General features: G+C 50.9%; 4 protein-coding genes across 15 annotated transcripts in view; 1 reads left to right on the top strand and 3 right to left on the bottom strand.

The window, feature by feature from the left end:
• Window positions 1–3,182: 3,182 nt before the first annotated feature.
• TBCB (tubulin folding cofactor B) lies at window positions 3,183–11,305 on the bottom strand. Of its 2 annotated transcripts, none has more exons than XM_019749972.3 (6): window positions 11,093–11,305; window positions 10,548–10,691; window positions 7,390–7,486; window positions 6,455–6,646; window positions 3,653–3,725; window positions 3,183–3,472 (listed from the first exon to the last, which is right to left on the bottom strand). In XM_019749972.3, the coding sequence occupies exons 1-6, from the start codon at window positions 11,204–11,206 to the stop codon at window positions 3,358–3,360; spliced, it is 735 nt and encodes a 244-aa protein (XP_019605531.1). In that variant the 5' UTR covers window positions 11,207–11,305; the 3' UTR covers window positions 3,183–3,357. The 2 variants fall into 2 exon arrangements, with proteins under 2 accessions (XP_019605531.1, XP_019605532.1); XM_019749973.2 differs by lacking the exon at window positions 11,093–11,305 and adding an exon at window positions 10,835–11,039.
• Window positions 11,306–11,442: 137 nt separating this feature from the next.
• POLR2I (RNA polymerase II subunit I) lies at window positions 11,443–13,108 on the top strand. 4 transcript variants are annotated; one of them, XM_074315841.2, is made up of 6 exons: window positions 11,443–11,943; window positions 12,044–12,076; window positions 12,298–12,462; window positions 12,548–12,622; window positions 12,739–12,790; window positions 13,001–13,108. In XM_074315841.2, exons 1-6 carry the CDS (start codon window positions 11,885–11,887, stop codon window positions 13,061–13,063), a joined length of 447 nt encoding a protein of 148 aa, XP_074171942.1. In that variant the 5' UTR covers window positions 11,443–11,884; the 3' UTR covers window positions 13,064–13,108. The 4 variants fall into 4 exon arrangements, with proteins under 4 accessions (XP_074171942.1, XP_019605533.1, XP_019605535.1 ...); XM_019749974.3 differs by having other exon boundaries at window positions 11,446–11,943; window positions 12,022–12,076; window positions 12,335–12,462; XM_019749976.3 differs by having other exon boundaries at window positions 11,449–11,943; window positions 12,335–12,462.
• Window positions 13,109–13,135: 27 nt separating this feature from the next.
• On the bottom strand, window positions 13,136–15,006 carry OVOL3 (ovo like zinc finger 3). The gene is made up of 4 exons (XM_019749880.3): window positions 14,752–15,006; window positions 14,613–14,677; window positions 13,687–13,888; window positions 13,136–13,371 (listed from the first exon to the last, which is right to left on the bottom strand). Exons 1-4 carry the CDS (start codon window positions 14,843–14,845, stop codon window positions 13,136–13,138), a joined length of 597 nt encoding a protein of 198 aa, XP_019605439.2. The 5' UTR covers window positions 14,846–15,006.
• A 1,417-nt stretch (window positions 15,007–16,423) lies between these two features.
• Window positions 16,424–19,867, bottom strand: part of WDR62 (WD repeat domain 62) — a 42,949-nt gene continuing 39,505 nt past the window's right edge. For 6 of the 8 annotated variants that reach the window (XM_088800618.1, XM_088800616.1, XM_088800617.1 and 3 more), the window contains one exon: window positions 16,424–19,860. In XM_088800618.1, the coding sequence (XP_088656744.1) occupies window positions 19,597–19,860 (264 nt within the window). In that variant the 3' untranslated portion in view covers window positions 16,424–19,596. The remainder of the gene's footprint in view (window positions 19,861–19,867) is intronic. The other 2 variants (XM_088800619.1, XM_088800622.1) reach the window with 2 other exon arrangements.

Genomic DNA, 19,867 nt, shown 5'->3' on the forward strand with positions numbered 1-19,867 from the left:
TTTGACCGAGGCTATCCAATTTCAGAGTGTGCTTCTTCACTGAAGTTACACCACCTCTTAACCTACTGACTGAATTATCCCTAGTTTGTAATTGGTACATGAATCAATTCAAGTGGGCTATTGTGATGTTTGAGTTAGTGATTTAGCCCAGCTCCAGCACAAAGGTTGCATTCAGCCTAAGTTTGTATTTAGCACAAGGATCAAGTTTCTGATCAGCATGAATCACGGAAGGGATTCAGACCTACAAAGCCCTGTCTCCTTTTGTTCATGTGACTTTGATTCAAATGTCTCCCACACCCATCCCTTCTTTTGTACCAGCACCATCCGCAGATTTAGCAGTTTTGTTCTCCCACCGCCACTGCCAGCAACCTCATTCATAATGAAATATCACAGCCAAAAAAAGAAACAAGAGGCAACATTTGGTAATTATGTTTTTGTCTTCAACTCCCAAGCAAGGACTGCGTCAGATTCATGAGTGTTCTCAGCATCAGGTATGACATACAACAGGGGCTCAAAAAATGTACAGGGTTGGACATTCACTGTCTTCCATCAGCACTGAGCTAAGAATTAAGGGGAGGGAGGTGGATGGTGCAAAAAGCAAGGGCAGTTGTTGGGGGGCAGGAGGATTTAATGGATCTGGTGGAAGGAAATCCCACAGCCTCTTCCGACCGCTTCCCCTGAGGTTATGGATCTAGTAACAGGTAGAGGGTGGTCAATGCTGGGGCTGCCAAAATCCATGGTCCTGTTTTCATAGTAGTGGTTGGGAAGAAGCTAATCAGCACAGGAGTACGTTCCAAAGCCCACTTTGCATCTAAGGTGGCTGCACGGCTGACAAGTTCTCACCAATACAGTATGAGCAGAAGTGAAACGTGCAGAACAGGTTATTACAATATATAGTGAACCTTCCCCACACTGTGTCTCTCTCTCCTATTTGCCAGCTGGAAACAGATAATTTTGAGCACATGGAAATGATGGAGCCACAAGATAGAGTCTGAGTGTGTGAATCAACCAGAATCCCTGCATCGGACTGTGGGGAAGGGGGTATTTGTTATAGCAGCTAGTATTACCGTAACACACTGACCACTATCTCCTTCCTTTCTGGGCCCCCTGATACCATTAAAGCTAAAGCACCAGGCCATTCTATAAGTGACTCTCTAATCCCTGTGGTCAACTTTTACAAAGCACATGTAGGTTTCCTATTTATAGAAATTACCAGCATGATCCCTTCTATTGTCATCAACAATTTAAACGTGACCCCATGTTCGTATCTGGGGCCAGCTTCTTTCATGTTGACAGCTGGAAGGCATGAAAGCACACCCTGGAAGTCTGTGTGTAGATCTTCCACAGCAGTTTGGCAGACCCTCATGCACAGTGACTCTGCGACCTCAAAGGTATAACTTTGGGCGATCATCTTCCTGCCCCTACCCTTTGGCTTCAACGGAGGTGTACTCTGAGGCCGAATCCTAAAGTGAGTCTCAGGTCCTTAGTGCTGATCCATTAGCTGGGATAATTCTGTCGGACTCTGGCTGAACTTTGGTTGGCAGGTGCTGGCTGGGAAGTTGGGGATGCCCCTCTAATGCCCCTCACTCTGACAACTCCCTGACTTGGAAGAGGCCTAAGCCTTGGGGTCGTTTTCTAAAGTTTTGTTTTGTTCTTTTGTATATTGACAACACTGATTTGTGTGTGTGTGTGTGTAGGTTTATATCTATTCCTACTGGGTGTTTGATATGAATCTGTGTATGTGTGGCTCCCCCATGAGAGAAACTTTGTACACTGTGTTTCTGCATGTGATCTCCCGTGTCTGTGTTTTGAATGGTGTTGGAGTGTGAAGCTAGGTGTGTGTTCTGTGTATCTGAGTGTGTGTGTATTACGGTGGGCATCAGAGTGCATCTACCTGAGGCTCTATGTGTATGTGAGCAACTTCCCCCAAAGATCCCTTCAGCCCTCAGACAATTCAACCTCATTCTGCTTACTGTGGTTGCTCCTGCCACTGCCAACTTCTCCAGCAGTTACAATTAACTGCAACGATTAAGTAGAATCCCTTAAATAGCCATCCCATCAAGAATCCCTTCAAGGAACCAACAAGGGGTTACTATACATGCAGACACACGCATGGTGTGATTCAGGCTGCATGCGTACATGTCACATACCTGAGGGTACAGTGTTCTTTGCCCAGTTCTACAATGGTATAAAAGACTCCATGCTACTTTTAAAGACTTTAGATTTCTTTCTTTTTTCAAATAAAGTTGACCCTTGAATAACATGGGGGTTAGGGGTGCCGACCCCCCACACAATCGAAAATCCACATATAACATTTGACTCCCCAGAAACTCTAATAGCCTACTGTTGACTGGAAGCCTTATTTATAACATAGTCAATTAACACGTATTTTTATGTTATATGTATTATATACTATTCTTACAGCAAAGTAAGCTAGAGAAAATGTTTAAAAAATATAAGGAAAATACATTTACATTATTTATTGAAAAAAATCCATGTATAAGTGGACCCTTACAGGTCAAACTCATGTTGTGCAAGGGTCAACTGTATTAAATGAATAGATAAGGTCCCCCACCCACAGGGACTGTGGTAGAACTATTTGTTAATCCCCAATATCCCTTCTCCCCAGCTTCTGTAGTACAGGAACATCTGATATTTGGCTTGGAACATGTCTTCCCAGAATAAAAACTGTATTTCGCAGCCTCCTTTGCAAGTATTAAGTGGCCATGAGACAAAATTCTGGCCAATGAAATAGGAACAAGTTTTGAGTTGTACATATACATTCCTTAAAGATGAGGGGAATTCCCTCCTCTGGTGCTTGGAGCACATGAGGTGGGAATCAGGAGGAGATAGGAGAGCAACAAGATATATGGAGATTGAGACTGGCCTTTGACATGGAGAGGTCACCATATTACCGGCAGCTCTTGCTGATTACATGAGACTTGACATGAGGAGAAATAAACTTCCATCTTGTGAAAGCCACTGTTATTTTGGGCCTATTTGTCATAGCAGCAGAATATTATAGTAACTAATAAAGGACAAAGAAGAGTCTCATGGGCCTCCAGCTACGAGCTAAGGGATAAAGCCTCATCCTGCCCAACCTCTACTTTGCCCAACCCCCTATTTCAGCCTCACCTACCCAGCTGCCCCCAGCCCCTCCTGTAATCATCAAGTCCTCCTAATGCTTTCTTGTTCGGGCAAATTTAATACACAAGTCTCAAAAGTCAATGACAAGGACAAAGTAATTAAAACAAAAAAGGGGTCAGGGGAAGAAGGCCATGGGCACACACAGGGAGGGACAATAAGTGGGCAAGATAGGTGGGGCAGGATGTCCTTCCTTGGGCATCACATTGGGCATCACATCTCATCCAACCCGTAGTCCTCCTCCGGGAAGTCCCCCACTGTCACAAGTGATGGCTTGACAAAGGCACCGTACTTGGCCTGGCATTCAAAGTAGCGTTTCCCATTCACACTGCAGGGCATGATGGAGAAGGCAGTGGTCAGAGGGTCCCCAACATGGCTCCCTCCCCAGATGCTAGGATAGAAAGGCTCACCCAGTAGTACATGCATGCACTTACACATATATGCACACATATGAAAGCAGACACTGATACAGACACACACACATTTGCTGAGTGGAAATACTTATTACCTGCCATCGTGTTTCCCTAGTGGCTCATCATAGCGGATGCCAATCCAGTAGCCAGGCTTGAAATCTGTAAGTCCTGCCCAAGACAGAAATCCCAAATAAACCTCCAGACGCAGCTCACCCCAGATTTGTGCCTGCCCAATGACGATAAAGCCCATCCTGGCGAAAACCACTCCTTAATACCAACCCAGAACCACTGCAATCTCCTGCCCAGACTAATATGGTAGCCCCGTACACCTGTATCCCTGCTCCTACCCCTGACTCCCTGTTTACTCAACACCCCCAGCCAAAGGGGTCTTTGTAAAAATAGAAGGGAAATAACACCACTGCCTTGACCCAAATTCCTCAAAGTCTGCCCATCCCACTCAGCATAAAATCCACACTGCTTAGTCAAATGATTTCTGACAAGGGTGCCAAGACAATTCAGTGAGAAAAGAACAGTCTTTTCAACAAATCATGCTGGGACAACTCCAAGTAAATGAAGTATACACCTCATACTATACACGAAAATTAACAAAACAAACAAAAAAACAAGGGGTCATCAAAGACCTAAATGTATAAGATGTAACTCTATAAAACTCTTAGATACAAATGTAAATCTTTGTGACCTTGTATTAGGCTTTGGTTTCTTAGCTATAATACCAAAAGCACAAGAAAAGAAAAAATAAATTGAACTTTATGAAAATTAAACACTTTAGTGTTTCAAAGGACACTATCAAGAAAGTAAAAGGACAACCAACCCACAGAATGAAAGAAAACATTTGCAAATCATATATTTAATAAAGGAACTGTATAATATCTAGAATATAAAAGAATTCTTGCAACTTGTTATGAGCTGAATTGTGTATCCCACAATTCACATGTTGAAGCCCTAACCTCCAAGTACCTCAGAATGTAACTATATTTGGAGGTAGGGCCTTTAAAGAGGTGATTAAGTTAAAATGTGGCCATTAGGATGCTATCTGATCAATCTGACTGGTGTCCTTGTAAGAAGTAATTTGGACAAAGAGACAAGAGGGATGGTTTCGCACACAGAGGAGAAACCATGTGAGGACAAAGCCAGGAGGCCTTCTAGAAGCCAAGGAGAGAGCCCTCAGAAGAAATCAGACCTGCCAAGGCCTTCATCTTGGACTTCTAGCCTCCATTAACTGTGAAAAATAAGTTTCTGTTGTTTAAGCCACCCAGTAATACATTGTTATGGCAGCCCTGGCAAACTAATACACAACTCAACAACAAAAGGACAAAAAAACCCAATTTAAAGATGGGGAAAGGATCTGACTAGACATTTCTCCAAAGAAGATATACAAATGGCCAATAAGTATATGAAAAGATGTTCAACATCATTAGCCATCAAAGAAATGCAAATCAAGCCATAATGCCGTACCACTTCACAACCATTAGAATAACTATCATCAAAAAGATAAATAATAGTGTTAGAGAGGCTGTGGAGAAATCGGAACCCTCATACATTCTGGTGGGAATGTAAAATGGTGCAGCCGCTATGGAAAACCATAGGGCAGTTCCTCGAAAGGTTAAACATAGAGGTAGCATGTGACCCAACAATTCTACTCCTAGTTACAGAGAAAGGAAAATACACGTCCACACAAAAACTTATACAAGAAGCTTCATAGGAACATTATTCATAATAGACCAAAAGTGGAAAAGACCTGAATGTCCATCAACTGATGAATGAAAAAATAAAATACGGTCCATCCATGCAATGTGATATTATTTGGCAATAAAAAGAAATGAAGTACTGACACACGCTACAACATGGATGAACCTTGAAAACATTACGCTGAGTGAAAGAAGCCAGTCACAAAAGACCACATGTTGCATGGTTTCATTTATATGAAACATCCAGAACAGGCAATTCTATAGAGATAGAACACAGATTAGTGGCTGCCTAGGACTGGGGGAGTTGGGGTTTCAGAAATGAGGCGTGGCTGTTAGTGGTTATGGGGTTTCTTTTTGGGGTGATGAAAATGTTCTAAAATTGATTGTGGTATTGGTTGTACAATTCTGTAAACATACTAAAAACCAATGAATGAGTAATGTACACTTTAAATAACAGTTTTATGATACATGAATTATATCTCAATAAAGCTGTTCCAAAAAAACCCAAAAAACAAAAAAACTACACTCTTCTCTACTGTCTCCAAGGCCATGCATGGACCAGCCCTGCCCATACCCCAGACCTCACTTCTTTCCTTTCCTCCCACTTACTCCCCACGTTTCCTCTCGCTCTCTCCCCACTAGACACGCTGACTTCCTTTCTCTGCCTCAGACAGGACAAGCTTGTTCCTGCTTAGAGCCTTTGCACTTACTACTTCCTTTGTCTGGAACTCTCATCCCCACTATTTAATTGGCTCACTTCTCCCTTTCCTTCAGGTAGCCCCCCACCCCCACCCATGCCAGAAACCCTCCTGGATTACTCTCAAGGACAGGTTTCGTACGTCCTCTCAGCTCACAGAGCTTTCTAAGTTTCCCTCATCCCTCCCTGATCACTTGGGCCTGTGTTTTCCCCATCACGGCCTTAATAATTCTGCCCATGTTTTCCCCATCTTAGCTCTGACCACTGTGCCCAGTGCTTTCGCCTCAGAACTGATCACTTTGGCCTCCACGCCCTCTATCACAACCCAGATCGTTCTGTCTCTGCTTCCCACTTCCCTGCCATGAACACTCGGGGCTGTCACCGTCGGCTGCTGTGTTTGTCTCTCCTACTAAATTGGGATCTCCTTGACAGCTGGGTCCCCAGCATTGCCCACCTCAGGTCAGGGCATAAGGCCTCAGTGGGCCACGTACCTACATACATGACGGTGCCCCGGCGAGGAAGCTGCCCAGGTGCCCGCACCTCACAGCGGCTGCCCATGGGGATGGCACTGGCCTGGGCCTTCTCTTCGGTCAGACGCTGGGTGGTCTCGGCCTCTTGCTGTGCCCGCTCCTCTTCATTGTATCGGCCTAGCTTGCTGCGCTTCAGGAAGGAGCGGACTGAGTCTGTGAGTGGGGTGGGGCACGGGGGTCAGCCTTGGTTTCCTCGGCCGGGCCTCTGGCCTCATGAGATAAACCTCCACCCACACAGGGCCAACATTCATAGAGAAACTCTTCTGTTTTAAGTGTCAAAGTGCTGTCACCCAAACCCTCCCACCAATAGCCCTGGCCTCTCCCCAGGTTTCCTGCAGCCTCCCCACAATCCAGAAACTAAAGAGAAGACGCACGCCCCTAGTCTGTCACATCACCCCATCGCCCCACATCCCTCAGCATCACATTCGCCTCCATCCGGCCTCTGAATCCCTCACCTTACCCACATGCCTGTACTGAGCACCACGCTGCCCTGTCCACTCCACGTATCCTACCATGCTCTGCCCCCGCCCTGTCTGCCCTACCATGTGACCCTGACAATTCCGCCCACACCTGAACCCTCACAACCCAGCCCTCCCTCTCATGCCCCCTCCGCTTTCCCAAGCACCCATTTGCCTGCCCACATCCTCTCACACCTCCCAGCCCCCATTCGTTCCCCATGCCCCTTCCACTCCAACTGCTCTCCCATGCCCCCATCTGCCCCACACCAACCTCACGCCACCCCCTCCACTCTCCCCTGCAATTCTGCCCCTACTGCCCACACTACCAATTTCCCCTACGTCCCTATCTATTCTGTCTGCCCCCTGGACACCACCGCCCACCTGCACACACTTCCTCTGGCCCCTGCACACCCCCATTCACCCCTGTGTGCTCCATACCTTGCCTCTGGTCATAGGCTTCTTGTGAGATCTTGTATTTCTCTACCTGGGACACATCCTCATACTCCCCAAGGCGGGCACCACTGTGGTCAATGACCTGTAGTGAGGGAAGGAGGTCAGTGGAGACCAGGGTCTGGCCAGGGAGGCCTGGGATGCTGGGGCAGGTGGTCCAGTTGCACACTGGAGCACTCCATAGACTTAAGGCTCTATCGTCTAGGGTAAGCTACATTCTACCCTCACCTTTACCCCAGCCCTCCCTCATCTTCTGAGCCCAGCAGAGGGGATGAGAGCAGGTATCTACACCTGCATCTTGCCATCTCCCTTTTCTCACCACTATCCAAACCGTGGAGGCTGAATCTGCCCCAGAAGATCCCCACATGCTGGCATCACCATCACTGACGGCCCAGTCACTGGAATCAAAAGGGCGGAGCTCAGATCTTGCTCACAAGCCCTCTGGGCAGAACATCTGTCCTCCCTGGGCCTCTGGGATCCTCCTACGCTGGCCCCAGCCTCCAGACCCTGGAGCATCTCTTCGTACCACCCTCAATATTCATTCACGCATAGCTTGCTGAGCTCTTCCAAGGTTCCCAATTGGGCCCTGTGCTGGGTGCTAGGGACGTGATGCAAAAATACATAAGGACTGCTCATTCTGCTGGGAGACCAATCATAAACAAATGCACAGGTACATGTATTACACACCAGAAAACAACAAAGTTCAATGTAGAACAATACCACAAAGAGACTTAAGGAGCCTGGGAAGGGTAGTCAGGAAAGGCTGCCCAAAGGAGGGTATGTCTGAGCCTGAAGGATGAGAAAGAACAGCAAAGTCCCAGATGGAGAACTGTCCTTAGCCCTGTTGAGGAACAGCGGGGAGACCAACGTGGCTCGAGTGGAGTGAGCCGGGGGAGAGGGCAGGACAAAACAGATCACTGCAGACTTTGCTCTGACCAGGAATGAGGTGCAGCTCGGGAGGCTCTGAGCCAGGAGGCCCTGACCTGACTCAACGGTTCACAGGCTCCCTCAGCCTGTGTGTGGGGAGCAGTCTGTGTGGTGTGGATGGCAGCAGTAGACCAGGGAGGAGGCAGCTACGAGGTCCAGGAGGGAGAAGATGGACGCTGGCTCAGGATGGGGCAGTGGAGGGGGAAAAGAGTTTAGATTCCAGATAGATTTTGTAGGTAGAGCCCACAGGGTAGAGCCCAGATAGATTGGATATGGGTGTGAGGAAAAGAGAGGGGTCAGGAAACATTCCGAGGTATTTGGCCTGAACGACTGGACTAACACAGCAAAAGAGAAATGGCTTTTATCTATAGTCAAGGATCACTAAGAATTTCTACTCCCTATAATAAGGATTTTTGTAAGTTTGAGGTTGTTATTTTAAGCAACGAATATAGGTAATATTTATAAAGAGAAAAGTTTTAGAAAAAATAAAAGTTCCCCAGAGACCACCTCTGGGAAACCTTCCTTGAATGGCCTCAGAAGTCAGAGGTCTGTCCATACCTGAATCCACATGTGAAAATCTGTTTGAGGATGCCACTGCCCACGCCGGGCCCACCAGCATCCCTCGGCTGAGACTGCCCAGGTCAGCCAGTCTCAATACTGTGGGCCCAGTACAGTCCTGACCCACTCCTACCCCACCACGTCATCTGGACTATGGAAGCAGCCTCCTCCCTGGTCTCCCCACTCCTTCTGTTCTCCACAGTCTGCTCCCCACACAGAGAGGACGCCTGTGAACAACTGAGTCAGACCAGGGCTCTCCTGACTCAAGAGTCTTTCCTTGGCTCCCACTTCCTTCTGCCACAGGAGTGGCCACTCTTCAGTCCCCTGTACCCACTATGCTCCCTCCCATCTCAGAGGGTTTGCACATGCTGTACCCTCCTCCTGGAGCACTCTTTTCCTTCTTTAGTTAACTCTTCCTATTCCTCGGGTGTGTTGCACATGCTGCAGGAGGTCCTCCCAGACCTCACTGATGAGTCATGTCTCTCAGTGTAGGATCTCTCAGCTCCTGATGGCCTCCTGCATGGCCTTCACCTCACTGGCCCTTCACATTGGTTCTTGTGACTATTTAGCTAACATCTATCCCACACACTGGACAGAGCTAAACAGAGACCTTCTCGGACTTGGCTCACAGCTATACCCCAGGGGTAACAAACATGCTCAACAAACAGTTACTAAATAAATGAAAGATAAAAAAGAACCAACTCTCTGGGCACACTGACTCCTGGAGTCATGCAGACTGAGGTAACAATTCTAGATATAGTTCATCCTCAGGAAAGTATATTCCATCTTGAAGCTAAGGTTTCTCTTCTACAAAATAGGGTTAATTATATCATCTTCCAAGTCTTATTTTATGGATTCAACTAATCATCTAACAATGATTCACTGAGCATCCTTTTTGTGCCAGGCACTGTTCTAGGTGCTGGGGGGAAATGCACAGTATGTCACACGATGATAAGAACTAAGGACAAAAATCAAACAAAGCAGAAAAAGGAGAAGGTTTAAATTTTACATTGAAGTTAATGAAGGCCTCATACTTGGAAGCTGACATTTAAGTAAAGACTGGAAGGAGTGAGCTATGTGGGCATAGGGGAATAAAAAAACCCATTCAGGCACAGGGTATAGTACATGCAAAGGATGAAAGGCCCTGACACGGAGCTCACCTAGAATACTGAGATGTCTGAGGAGTATGGCGGGGGGGTTGGGTGGGGGAGACGAGATGATGTGAGCTGATGCATGCAGAGGTCCTCTGTGTTCTGGCTTCTCCCATCACATGTCATCCCTCCCCCTGACCCACCTCACACTCTAGGCTTCTGTACACTCTGCTTCCTCCAGCTGACATACCTCTCCCACCTTTTCTCCTAAGTTGCCCTTTCCTCATCCTTCAGGTCTCAGCTCAGGCATCCATCCCTTCCTTCAGAAAGCCCCCTCTGATACTCCCGGATGGAGTGAGGCAGCTCTTCTGGGTGCTCCCAGTCCCCTGGGCTTTCACCAGCCCAGACTACTCTTGTTGTCACTGTGTGGTAATGGGTCTGTCTCTCTCCATGCTGGACTTGGGGCGCCATGGGAGCCTATCTTGATTATCACACAGAGCAAAGTATGGCAAGCATCTGTCGAATTAATAAATGAATGGAAGGGAGGGGTCCCAGGTAGGGAGGCCTCACGTGAATGCGGCAGCCATCATCTACGGGGTACGAGCCCAGCAGTGCATCTTCTTGATCCAGCTTGCTGTAGAACTTGTCGTCAGCTCCATACAGCTCCAGCTCCATGCAAGAAGCAGGGCTGCCCACCACCAGCTCCAGTTTACACTGCGAAGAGTAGGGGATGGGGAAAGGTTGGAAAGCTAGAAGGCTGTCAGTGGCCCCGCCCTATGACCTGAGGCTCCGCCCCTTGTATCAATAACTAGCACCTCATCCTTGCTCTTCCAAGAGACCCACCATTTAGGACCCACCTGGTTATCCCAGACCCAGCTCCTTCTGCTCTTGCCACCGCCCTCTGGAACCTCTGATTTTCCGGGGCCTGCCCCCATTCTCTTAAACTTCATGTTCCCTCTGGCCCTGCCACGCTGAGGTCCCGTCCCCAATCAATCTCTGCAACCCCGGTTTATCTCTGGCCCCTCCCTGCGGTCGGGAAGCCCCTCCATTTCTTCTTTACCCCGCCCCTCAGGCCTTACGCCCCGCCCCTCCGGACCCCGCCTCCACGGCCACACCTTGAACTCAGCTATCGTGAGGCTACGACTGTATCGCTTCTCGGAGCGAAAGCTGTTGAGAGAGCTGCTGATGAAAACGGTCACTGTGGGCGCCGATAAGCCCGTCACCTCCATGTCGCCGCGCCCTGTCGGGGTGCGCAGCCCGGTCTGCCTCCTCACACCGGCCCCGCAGCCGCCGCCGCCGCCGCCGCCGCCGCTTCTGGGATATCAGTCCCACCCCCTGCTCTCGACCTGGCCAATCCGCGCTCTCCCGCAAGGATGATTCTCCAATCGCCGCCGTCTCCTTACTGCCAGATGCTCTCCCTATTCTTAAGTTAGGTCCAGCCAATCCTGAGAGGCCTGCCATGGGTGTACATTTCTTCCAATAGCGGCCGGGGAAACGGCCCCGGCGAGCGAAGGCTGAAGCCGAGAGGAAGGACTGGCAGGAGTTACCCCAGTCGCTTCGACTAAACACGCGCATGTGCACTGGCCTTCGGCCAGTAAAGAGCAATGGCTTCGTTTATGCTCAGCGCTTTGTGGGTGACGTGACACATCGTATTCCCGGCTCTCGTGCCATACTATTCTATAAACTGGGGAAGTGAGGCCTACAGGTTGGAAGCAAAAGATTGGCTATCAAAAGACTGAAACAAGTAATTAATCAAATCAGCGCGGAGAGCCGAGTACAAAGCCACCAGCAGCCAGTACACGTGCGCAGCTCCGCCCCTCTTTGGGCGAAGCGTCTAGATCTGACCCTTCTCGTGACCTGTCGCGCGGCGGAGCAAGCGCAGAAGGCTTGGCGGGCGGTACGACGCTATGGAACCGGACGGGACCTACGAGCCCGGCTTCGTGGGTATTCGATTCTGCCAGGAATGGTGAGGCCGGGGCAACAGGTGTGGAAGGGGAGCAAGTAATGGCCCCGGGCCTGATCTCTGACCTCCCCCTCCCCACAGTAACAATATGCTTTACCCCAAGGAGGACAAGGAGAACCGCATTCTGCTCTACGCGGTGAGCGCGAGCCCTCGAGTGCCCCGGTCTTCCCCACCGGTCTACCGGTCCCCATTGTGGCCCGCCCTACTCCACGTGATCCCTACTCACTGTTCCGCCCCGACTGGTCTTGGTCTCACCTCTGACTATCCCCAGAGTGACCCGACTCTCCCGTCTTGCCCATCCCTGAGGTGATTCTCGATACACCCCTATTATCCTAACCTCAAGGCTCCATCCCCTAGCCATCCCCTCCGGGGAAAACCCTGCCCTCCCTTCCAGCTCCATCGGGGATCACTTCGTGATCCCCTTTCCGCCACACTCGCCCTCCCGCAGTGCCGGAATTGTGATTACCAGCAGGAAGCCGACAATAGTTGCATCTACGTCAATAAAATCACGCACGAAGTGGAGTGAGTGGCAGGACCGGGGCTTGGGGACCGGGTTGTTGGCTTAGGAGCCTCTGTCCGCATAATTGTTTACCCTGTGCTCCCTCAGCGAACTGACCCAGATCATCGCTGACGTGTCCCAGGACCCCACGTTGCCGCGGACCGAGGACCACCCGTGCCAAAAGTGAGCGCGCTACTACTGGTGTACGGGAGGGAGAGTGGCTTGTCCTCACCCGACGGAGAGGGGAGGAGGAGGAGGAAAGAGTATGGCTGGCTCTAAGTGACTGACTGTCCCCTCAGGTGCGGCCACAAGGAGGCGGTGTTTTTCCAGTCGCACAGTGCCCGGGCGGAGGTGAGTAGCTTGAGGAAGGCTTTCTGGATATCGTGATCTTGGTCCTTTCCGGGATGGGGATACCAATACGGAGGGGAGCCTACCCTTCCTGGCGTCCTGAGTTGGACCCTTAACAATGGGGAAGGCCTTGTTGCCTATTCTTTTGGGGTGAGGCTCTGCTGTGCCCTTCTGTGGGTCCAGACCCTTCCTAACCGTGCCTTCTTCTGCTAGGACGCCATGCGCTTGTATTACGTGTGCACGGCCCCACACTGTGGCCACCGCTGGACCGAGTGAACCTGAACCACCCTCCCCCACATGTAATAAATGGTCTGTTCTGTGCATGCATGTCCTGTCTTTATTTGCCTCTCATGGGTTGGACGAGCGGTGCGTAGTCTCAAGCAGCGGGTGCAGGGCGCGGTGCTGTGCGTAGGCGTCTGGCCTGGAGCTGGTGAAACCGCAGTCCTCGCACACATGCAACTTCTCACGACGTTCACGATAAGCGTAGTTGGCTGGCTGCCCATGCACCTTGGCAAGATGTGCTTCCAGCGAGCAGCGCTGCGTAAATGCTTTCCCACAAGCTCCGCAGCGGAATGGGCGGATCCCTGTACGATAACCCGAAAGGGAAAGGACAGACAGGGCAGTGGCCTCCAGACTAAAGCCAACTCACCTTGTCCTCCGTGAGCGTTTTCCCTTTCCTACTCCAAGTTCTTCAGACTCCTCCGCCTACATCCCACCATTTGCAAACCTCCGCCCAGCACAAAAATGGGCCAGACAGCTGTGTTTTTGTCCTCACCGGGATGTTCCTTCCCCTGGGGTGGGGGGTGCTTTCCCTTGTACCCTTCAGTCTGGGACCTGAATCCTGTAACCAGTACCTGTCTTCACTGTACATCCTTCGGCACGCCCCTACCACTGCTCACCGGTGTGAGTCCTCATGTGGCGCTTGAGGTCGAAAGCATCGTGAAATCCCTTGCCACAGCAGCGGCACATGTGACGTCGGGCAGGGCTGTGGCACTTGAGGTGCCTCGTCAGCATGCGCTGCAATGGAAAGGCCTTGGGGCAGAGTGGACAGCCAAGGGTCCCAGGGCCCCTGGGAGTGAGGACCGAAGTGCCCTGCATGGGCTGTGGGAGGGACACAGGAGTTAGACACACACACCAGCAAATGGAATGCCTAGAACTCAGAACCAAGGAGGTCTAGGAAGACCAGAGACTTTGTGTAGGCAAAAGCCACCCTCTCTCCAAGGCCTTCTCTGACCACCCCCATTGCCCTTAACCTTGCTTTTATTTCTCCATAGTACATACCATCTTCCAACATAATACCTATATATCTTCCAATTTCATGGTCAATACCTGCAGCCCCCACCGGGTTATAAACTCCAGGAAGTTTTTGTCTTACTGTTGCTGAATACCCATTGCCTAGAACAGTTCCTGGCTCTCAATAAACACTGAAATAATCTTGAGCACACCCAGCTAAGCACCCCTTCTGAAAGGCCCCCATCTCAACCTCCATCCCCCATCCCACTCCTGTCACTTTGTCTGATCCTCCAACATAAAAGCAAATCACCATCCACCTGTAAGCTTGAATGCTGTTCTGCCCCATGGAACAGAGATCCCTGTAGGCAGGGGCTGTGGATGCCCACCCTGGGGAAATGGTGCTTGGGATGAAGCCAAACAGCTCACTACTCAGAAAAGAAAGGCATTCCCAGCAGAAAGAACAATGGGTGAAAAGGTCCTGAGGCTGGAGGGACATATGCAATGGGCTTGAAGAGTATGGATGGGGCAGTCAGGTGCTGTTGAGGTTGAGAGTGAAGCTGAGCAGAGTCCTGTAGGCCAGCTGCAGACTCACCGCTGCCCAAGAGTCCCGGAGGCCAGAAGATTGGTGTGCTGGTGCCCCCCCCAGGTTGCTGCAGTCTGAGAAGAGAAGCCAGAGAATGATGCTTGGTGTCTCCCCTACTCCTTACCTCCAGGCCCAGTGAAGGGCTCACCTGGGACATAGGCATCTCCCCGGAGCTGGTCAGGCAACTGGCCCCAGTTGGGTGGTTGCGGACGCCTGCTCCTGACCAGGAAGGCACGGGGCATCACCTCCAGGAATGGTGAGATGTTTCAGCTCCAGGATGACTATTTCAGGTGGGAAGGGAGGGGGCAGCCATGACGCGGAGCCTCTTATTCGCTCCATGCAAATTTCATGACAAGCACAGGGAGCAGACTGTTGGCTCCAGTTACCTCTGCCTTGGGGCCTACATTCTGTGGCAGGTCTTGAGGGCACTCTCCAGCCTCCAGAGGCAGACAAGCGCTAGGACCCCGAAGATCAAGAGTGGAGCCTAGGCAGCTCTTTGGGGTGAGAAGAGGGAACAGATCTCAGTAGAACTGAGTGTCTTCCCTTAGTACAAGCAGGGCCAAGGACTGGAGGGTCGGTTTGCCAGGCAAATCAGTCACCACAGGACATCCAACAGCCTGCTGGGTTATTCAAATCACAGCAGCTGAGGAAGCAGGGGAGAGGGTGACTGTGATTGCTTGCTCCAGAGGATAGAGGGACAGCAAGGCCCTCTAATAGATAAGGACAAAGTGAGGACCCAGGCTGTACATCTTTAGGAAGTTTCACCTCTCTGATCCTCAGATGCCCAGAGCTGTTCAGCCAGAAGCATAATGTTCAGGTGTAGCAGGCATTAAACTACTGGTTTGTTAATAGTCCAGCTCCTAGTTGAGTACCTGGGACACCTCTCCCCCACTCTCCCACGTTCCACAAACACAGTCGGAGGCTCCCAGGACCCTACCTCAGCACTCTGACCAGACTGTTGTTCTACATTGGTCGTTGACCTCTTAAACACAGGTTAAGGATTTTTTTTTAAAAAGTTTATTGGGGAAGGGGAACAGGACTTTATTGGGGAACAATGTGTACTTCCAGAACTTTTTTCCAAGTCAAGTTGTTGTCCTTTCAATCTTAGTTGTGGAGGGTGCCGTTCAGCTTCAAGTTGTTGTCCTTTCAGTCTTAGTTGTGGAGGGCACAGCTCAACTCCAGGTCCAGTTGCCGTTTCTAGTTGCAGGGGGCGCAGCCCACCATCCCTTGCATGAGTCGAGGAATCAAACTGGCAACCTTGTGGTTGAGAGGATACTCCAACCAACTGAACCATCCAGGAGCTCAGCGGCAGCTCAGCTCAAGGTGCTGTGTTCAATCTTAGTTGCAGGGGGTGCTGCCCATCATCCCTTGAGGGACTCAAGTTGAACCAGCAACCTTGTGGTTGAGAGCCCACTGGCCCATGTGGGAATCAAACCTACAGCCTTCGGAGTTAGGAGCACGGAGCTCTAACAGCCTGAGCCACCGGGCCAGCCCCAAGGATTTTGAACATACCTCGCGCAGTTACTTTCATTTATTCACCCAACAATTTTCTGAGCTCCAACTAGAGGTCAGGCCTAGCTCAACACTGAAAATGAACACTTAGTCCATGGGGGAGACACCAGTGACTGCCCAGAATGACTAAGGCATGATAGGGCAAGCACAGGCAGAGTGATCCAAGCTGTGCTGGGGAGAACCCAGACTTGGGGCTCCTGATCCAACCTAAAGGTTCAGGAACGACTTCCGGGGTGTGAGCCCTGAAGTGGAGGTTTAGGGTGAAAGGAGAGGGTGTTCTAGGCAGAGGAAACAGTTTATACAAAGGCTTGGTGGTAAAAGAACCAATATTTATTCATTTCTTCACATTCCCTGAGTCAGTCCTGCTGATTCATTTGGGGTAGCGAAGGAGGCAGCACTGAGTCTGCTAGCCCAGAGCTTTGCCACTTTATCTCTGCAGGACTTGGGTCAGGTCATTTCTTGCTGAGCCTGCTTCTTCATCTGGAAAGTGGAACTAATGAATCTCCCTATCTCTGGTTTGTGTTCAAGATCCACGTAGATCATGTGTGGAGAATGTTGAGCATGGGGTCTAGCACATGGCAAGACATAAATAAAGGGGTTGTTAGGAAGTGTGAATGGGTGTGGTGGCTAGGCAGGCATCTGCATTTCAGTCGACCCACTTGTACAACAGGGTTTTAAGTGTCGCCATTTCACAATTGTTGGATTTCATAACAGCCGTGACTGGTGTGTCTGGCAGAGGTCTGACAGCCCAGTATGTAGGATCTGTCCCAATGTGGAATACAGAGGGCAGGTGGCACTGAAGAATGAGCTGACGAATGGGGAGACATGCCCAACACATGTCTCTTGGGGTGAGTGATTTCTGTCTTGTTGCTGAAAACACATTAGGGAAGAAATCTGGGGCTGGGTGTCTTTGTCCCTAGTCCCCCTCTGTCCTGTTGTGTCCTGGGAGGCTGACCTGAGTGGGCATCACCTGGGCTGCCATACTCCTCTGGCTTCCAGTAGTGTTTGGACAATGGGGAGTCCTAAAGATGTGGAAGGGGATCCCCCACCTCCCTCCCTGGGGGGCGGGTTGCCAGGGACACAGCTCCCCTCTGGGCAGCCCTCTCTCCAGGATTTGCTCTTTGGGGTTCCATTTTGCTCCCCTGTGCCTTGTGGCCTAGGATGGGGGTCTATGACAGTTCTCCTCTGCTACCAGTCTGGGGTGCTGTGGTTTCACTCTTCCCTGCTCACTCCTTTGCAAATGGCTTCTTCGCTAAACTCTGAAATATCCCACGTGAGTATGCTGTCTTCCCACTGGGATCCTGTGGGTCCACAAACCACCCCCACACACATTCATCAGCAGTGGTTTCTTAACCAGCTGGTTTATACAAGAAGTTTGGTCCTTCCACTAGGAAGCGGAAAGTGACAGACACACTGGGTCCTCTAACTACCAGCCCACCCTCCTTTTGTGCTGAGAACCCAGCTTGGTTTGAGCAGCATGTCCAGGACAGGAGAGGTGGCTGGTCCAAGCAAATCAAAGCAATCTCCATTCCTACTGGCTGGAACTACTCCGAGGAGGCAGGCATGTAGGAAGTCTGCGTTTTCCCCACTACCCAGACAGCTGCCCTGCTTCGTGGCTTTTCTACTGGTCGGTAGGGGTGTACTGCTAAGTGCTATGGCAGCCGTGTTGCAACTGTGAGGTCTTAAACTGGAGGGTGAAACTCACTCATAGGTGACAGAGCAGAAACATAATCAAGAGCAACAAATGTCCATACAATGTGGCCCTCCCCCCGCACCCCTGTAAGCCAGGTGTCTGCTACTTAAAGTCTTAACTATAACACAGGGTGGCATGAGGGTTAAATTCCACCAGGGACAGAGCCTCAAGATGGTCCCCTAGGTGTTCAGGGGCCTGCATGCCAAATCTTGCCTCAGAAATCTTAGGCAACTGTGGCCAAGCTAGGCAGGGGGAGAGTGGGTCTCCCATCTTTCGGGGGTGGCATGTGGGCCTGTGTAGGGAGCTTCCTGGCAGAGGTGCAGCCTACCTGGACCACCTGGGCTCACTGAGGCAGGGAAAGGGCACCTTGAAAATAAACAAGACTGGGCACCTCCCCAAACACCAAGATCAGGGATTTTAATTTAGGGGGAAAAATTGTAGTGTGAATGTTTCTTGGTTTTAAATGTCATGAGCAAGGCCCTGCCTGGTAGAACCCATTCTTCCTCCCACCGCCTCTCCTCTAGCTCACTCCCTTCCAGCCAGCCTGGCTTTGTTGCTATGCCTCACATGTACGTTTGATCGCCTCATGGGGCCTTTGCACTGGCTAATCTATCTGCCTGGATGCTTTCCTGAGATGTCCACATGGCCTATGCTCTCTATCAAGCCTCAGCTCAAAGGTCCCCTCACAAAGGCCTTCTCTGACCCTTCCATCAGCACACTGAATCCCCTCAGCTTACCTACTTATAGTTACCGTTTTGATTTCTGTACGTTCTGCTCTCTAGAAGGTGAATACCACAAGGGCAGACACTGCTTGTCCTATTCCTCATTCAACCCCTAATGTGTAGAACAGTGACAGGCATTGGGGCAGGAATGATTGGCTCTGATGTGTCAGTTTGTGGAGGCAGCAGAGGGCCATGTCCTCAAGTTGAAGGGTCCGGCTGCCACCAGGCAAGCCTAGGTTCAAGTCTCAGCTCTCTGGGACCCTGGGCACTGGGACTCTCCGAGCCTGTTTCTGGTGGGCTGTGACCACCAAACAGAGCAGGGAGGAACTCACAGGGAAGTGGGGGTTCAGGCCACAGCAGTCTACGTGGTGGGCCATGCCTGCTGCTTGGGGAAGCTGGGAGCTCATGGGATGCTGAAGCTAGACACAATCCTCTTGCTGAGGAAGGAATTACTAGGCTCAGCTGCTGGATGGCCTGGGCATGCTGCCCAGATTGTCTAGTGGATGAGCCTGTTTGTCTCTGCAATTTTCCCTGCTGCAGATGGGGACAAAATCCTGGACCTCACAGGATCCAGCCTGGGCCTGGCCCCAGGGTCAGGGCAGTGACAACGTGTACTGGTGGCCAGGGTCTGGCACAGGGTAATTGCAGCGGCTCCAGTGGGTTCTTGGGCATCAGTAGAGGGCAGAAAAGAAGGGCTGACCCCTCCCTCTGGTACAGCTGGGCCCCACTGGGCAGGGACCACATGTGATCCTCAGCAGCTCAGTGGGCTGGGGATAAGCAACATGGGAGCCAGGGTCATCATTACTGCAGTTCCCAAACTTCTTGGGAACATTGAACAGTGGTCCTGTGTTCCCATTGATGCAGCCTGAGAACTGGGCATGGGACCTGGGCCTCAGAGCATTCCTGGGGCTGGACCACCAAAGAGCACTGCTCTCCACCATCCCTCCCTCTGTCCACCTGCAGGGGGCTCTGTGGATGTGCCAGGATAGGCATCAGGAATCTCTGAGCTGTCAGTTTATTTGCTTAAAATACCTGTTTCATGAGAAAAGAGCAGCACTGCTGGCCCTCAGTAGCCCCGTGCCTTCCTTCGCACGGCCTGTACCAGCAGCTCCGAGTAGTGTTCCAGCAGGGCGTGCAAATCTGGACTGGCCAGGGGGCACAATGTAGGTGGGGAGGGGGGACCTGGGCTGGGTAGGGCCTGGGCTGGGGCCACATTAGTCCCAACCAGCCAGTCATCGGCCTCTAACTGGCTGTGGATCCAAAGGAAGGTGGAGGCCAGCTCAGTCTGTGCCTGCTGCTGCTCGGTGCTCACCTGGTCACTAGACACCATCTGCAAG

This window comes from Rhinolophus sinicus, chromosome 8 (genome assembly GCF_057876585.1).
Source record: "Rhinolophus sinicus isolate RSI-liver-muscle chromosome 8, RSI-T2T, whole genome shotgun sequence".
Lineage (NCBI taxonomy): Eukaryota > Metazoa > Chordata > Mammalia > Chiroptera > Rhinolophidae > Rhinolophus > Rhinolophus sinicus.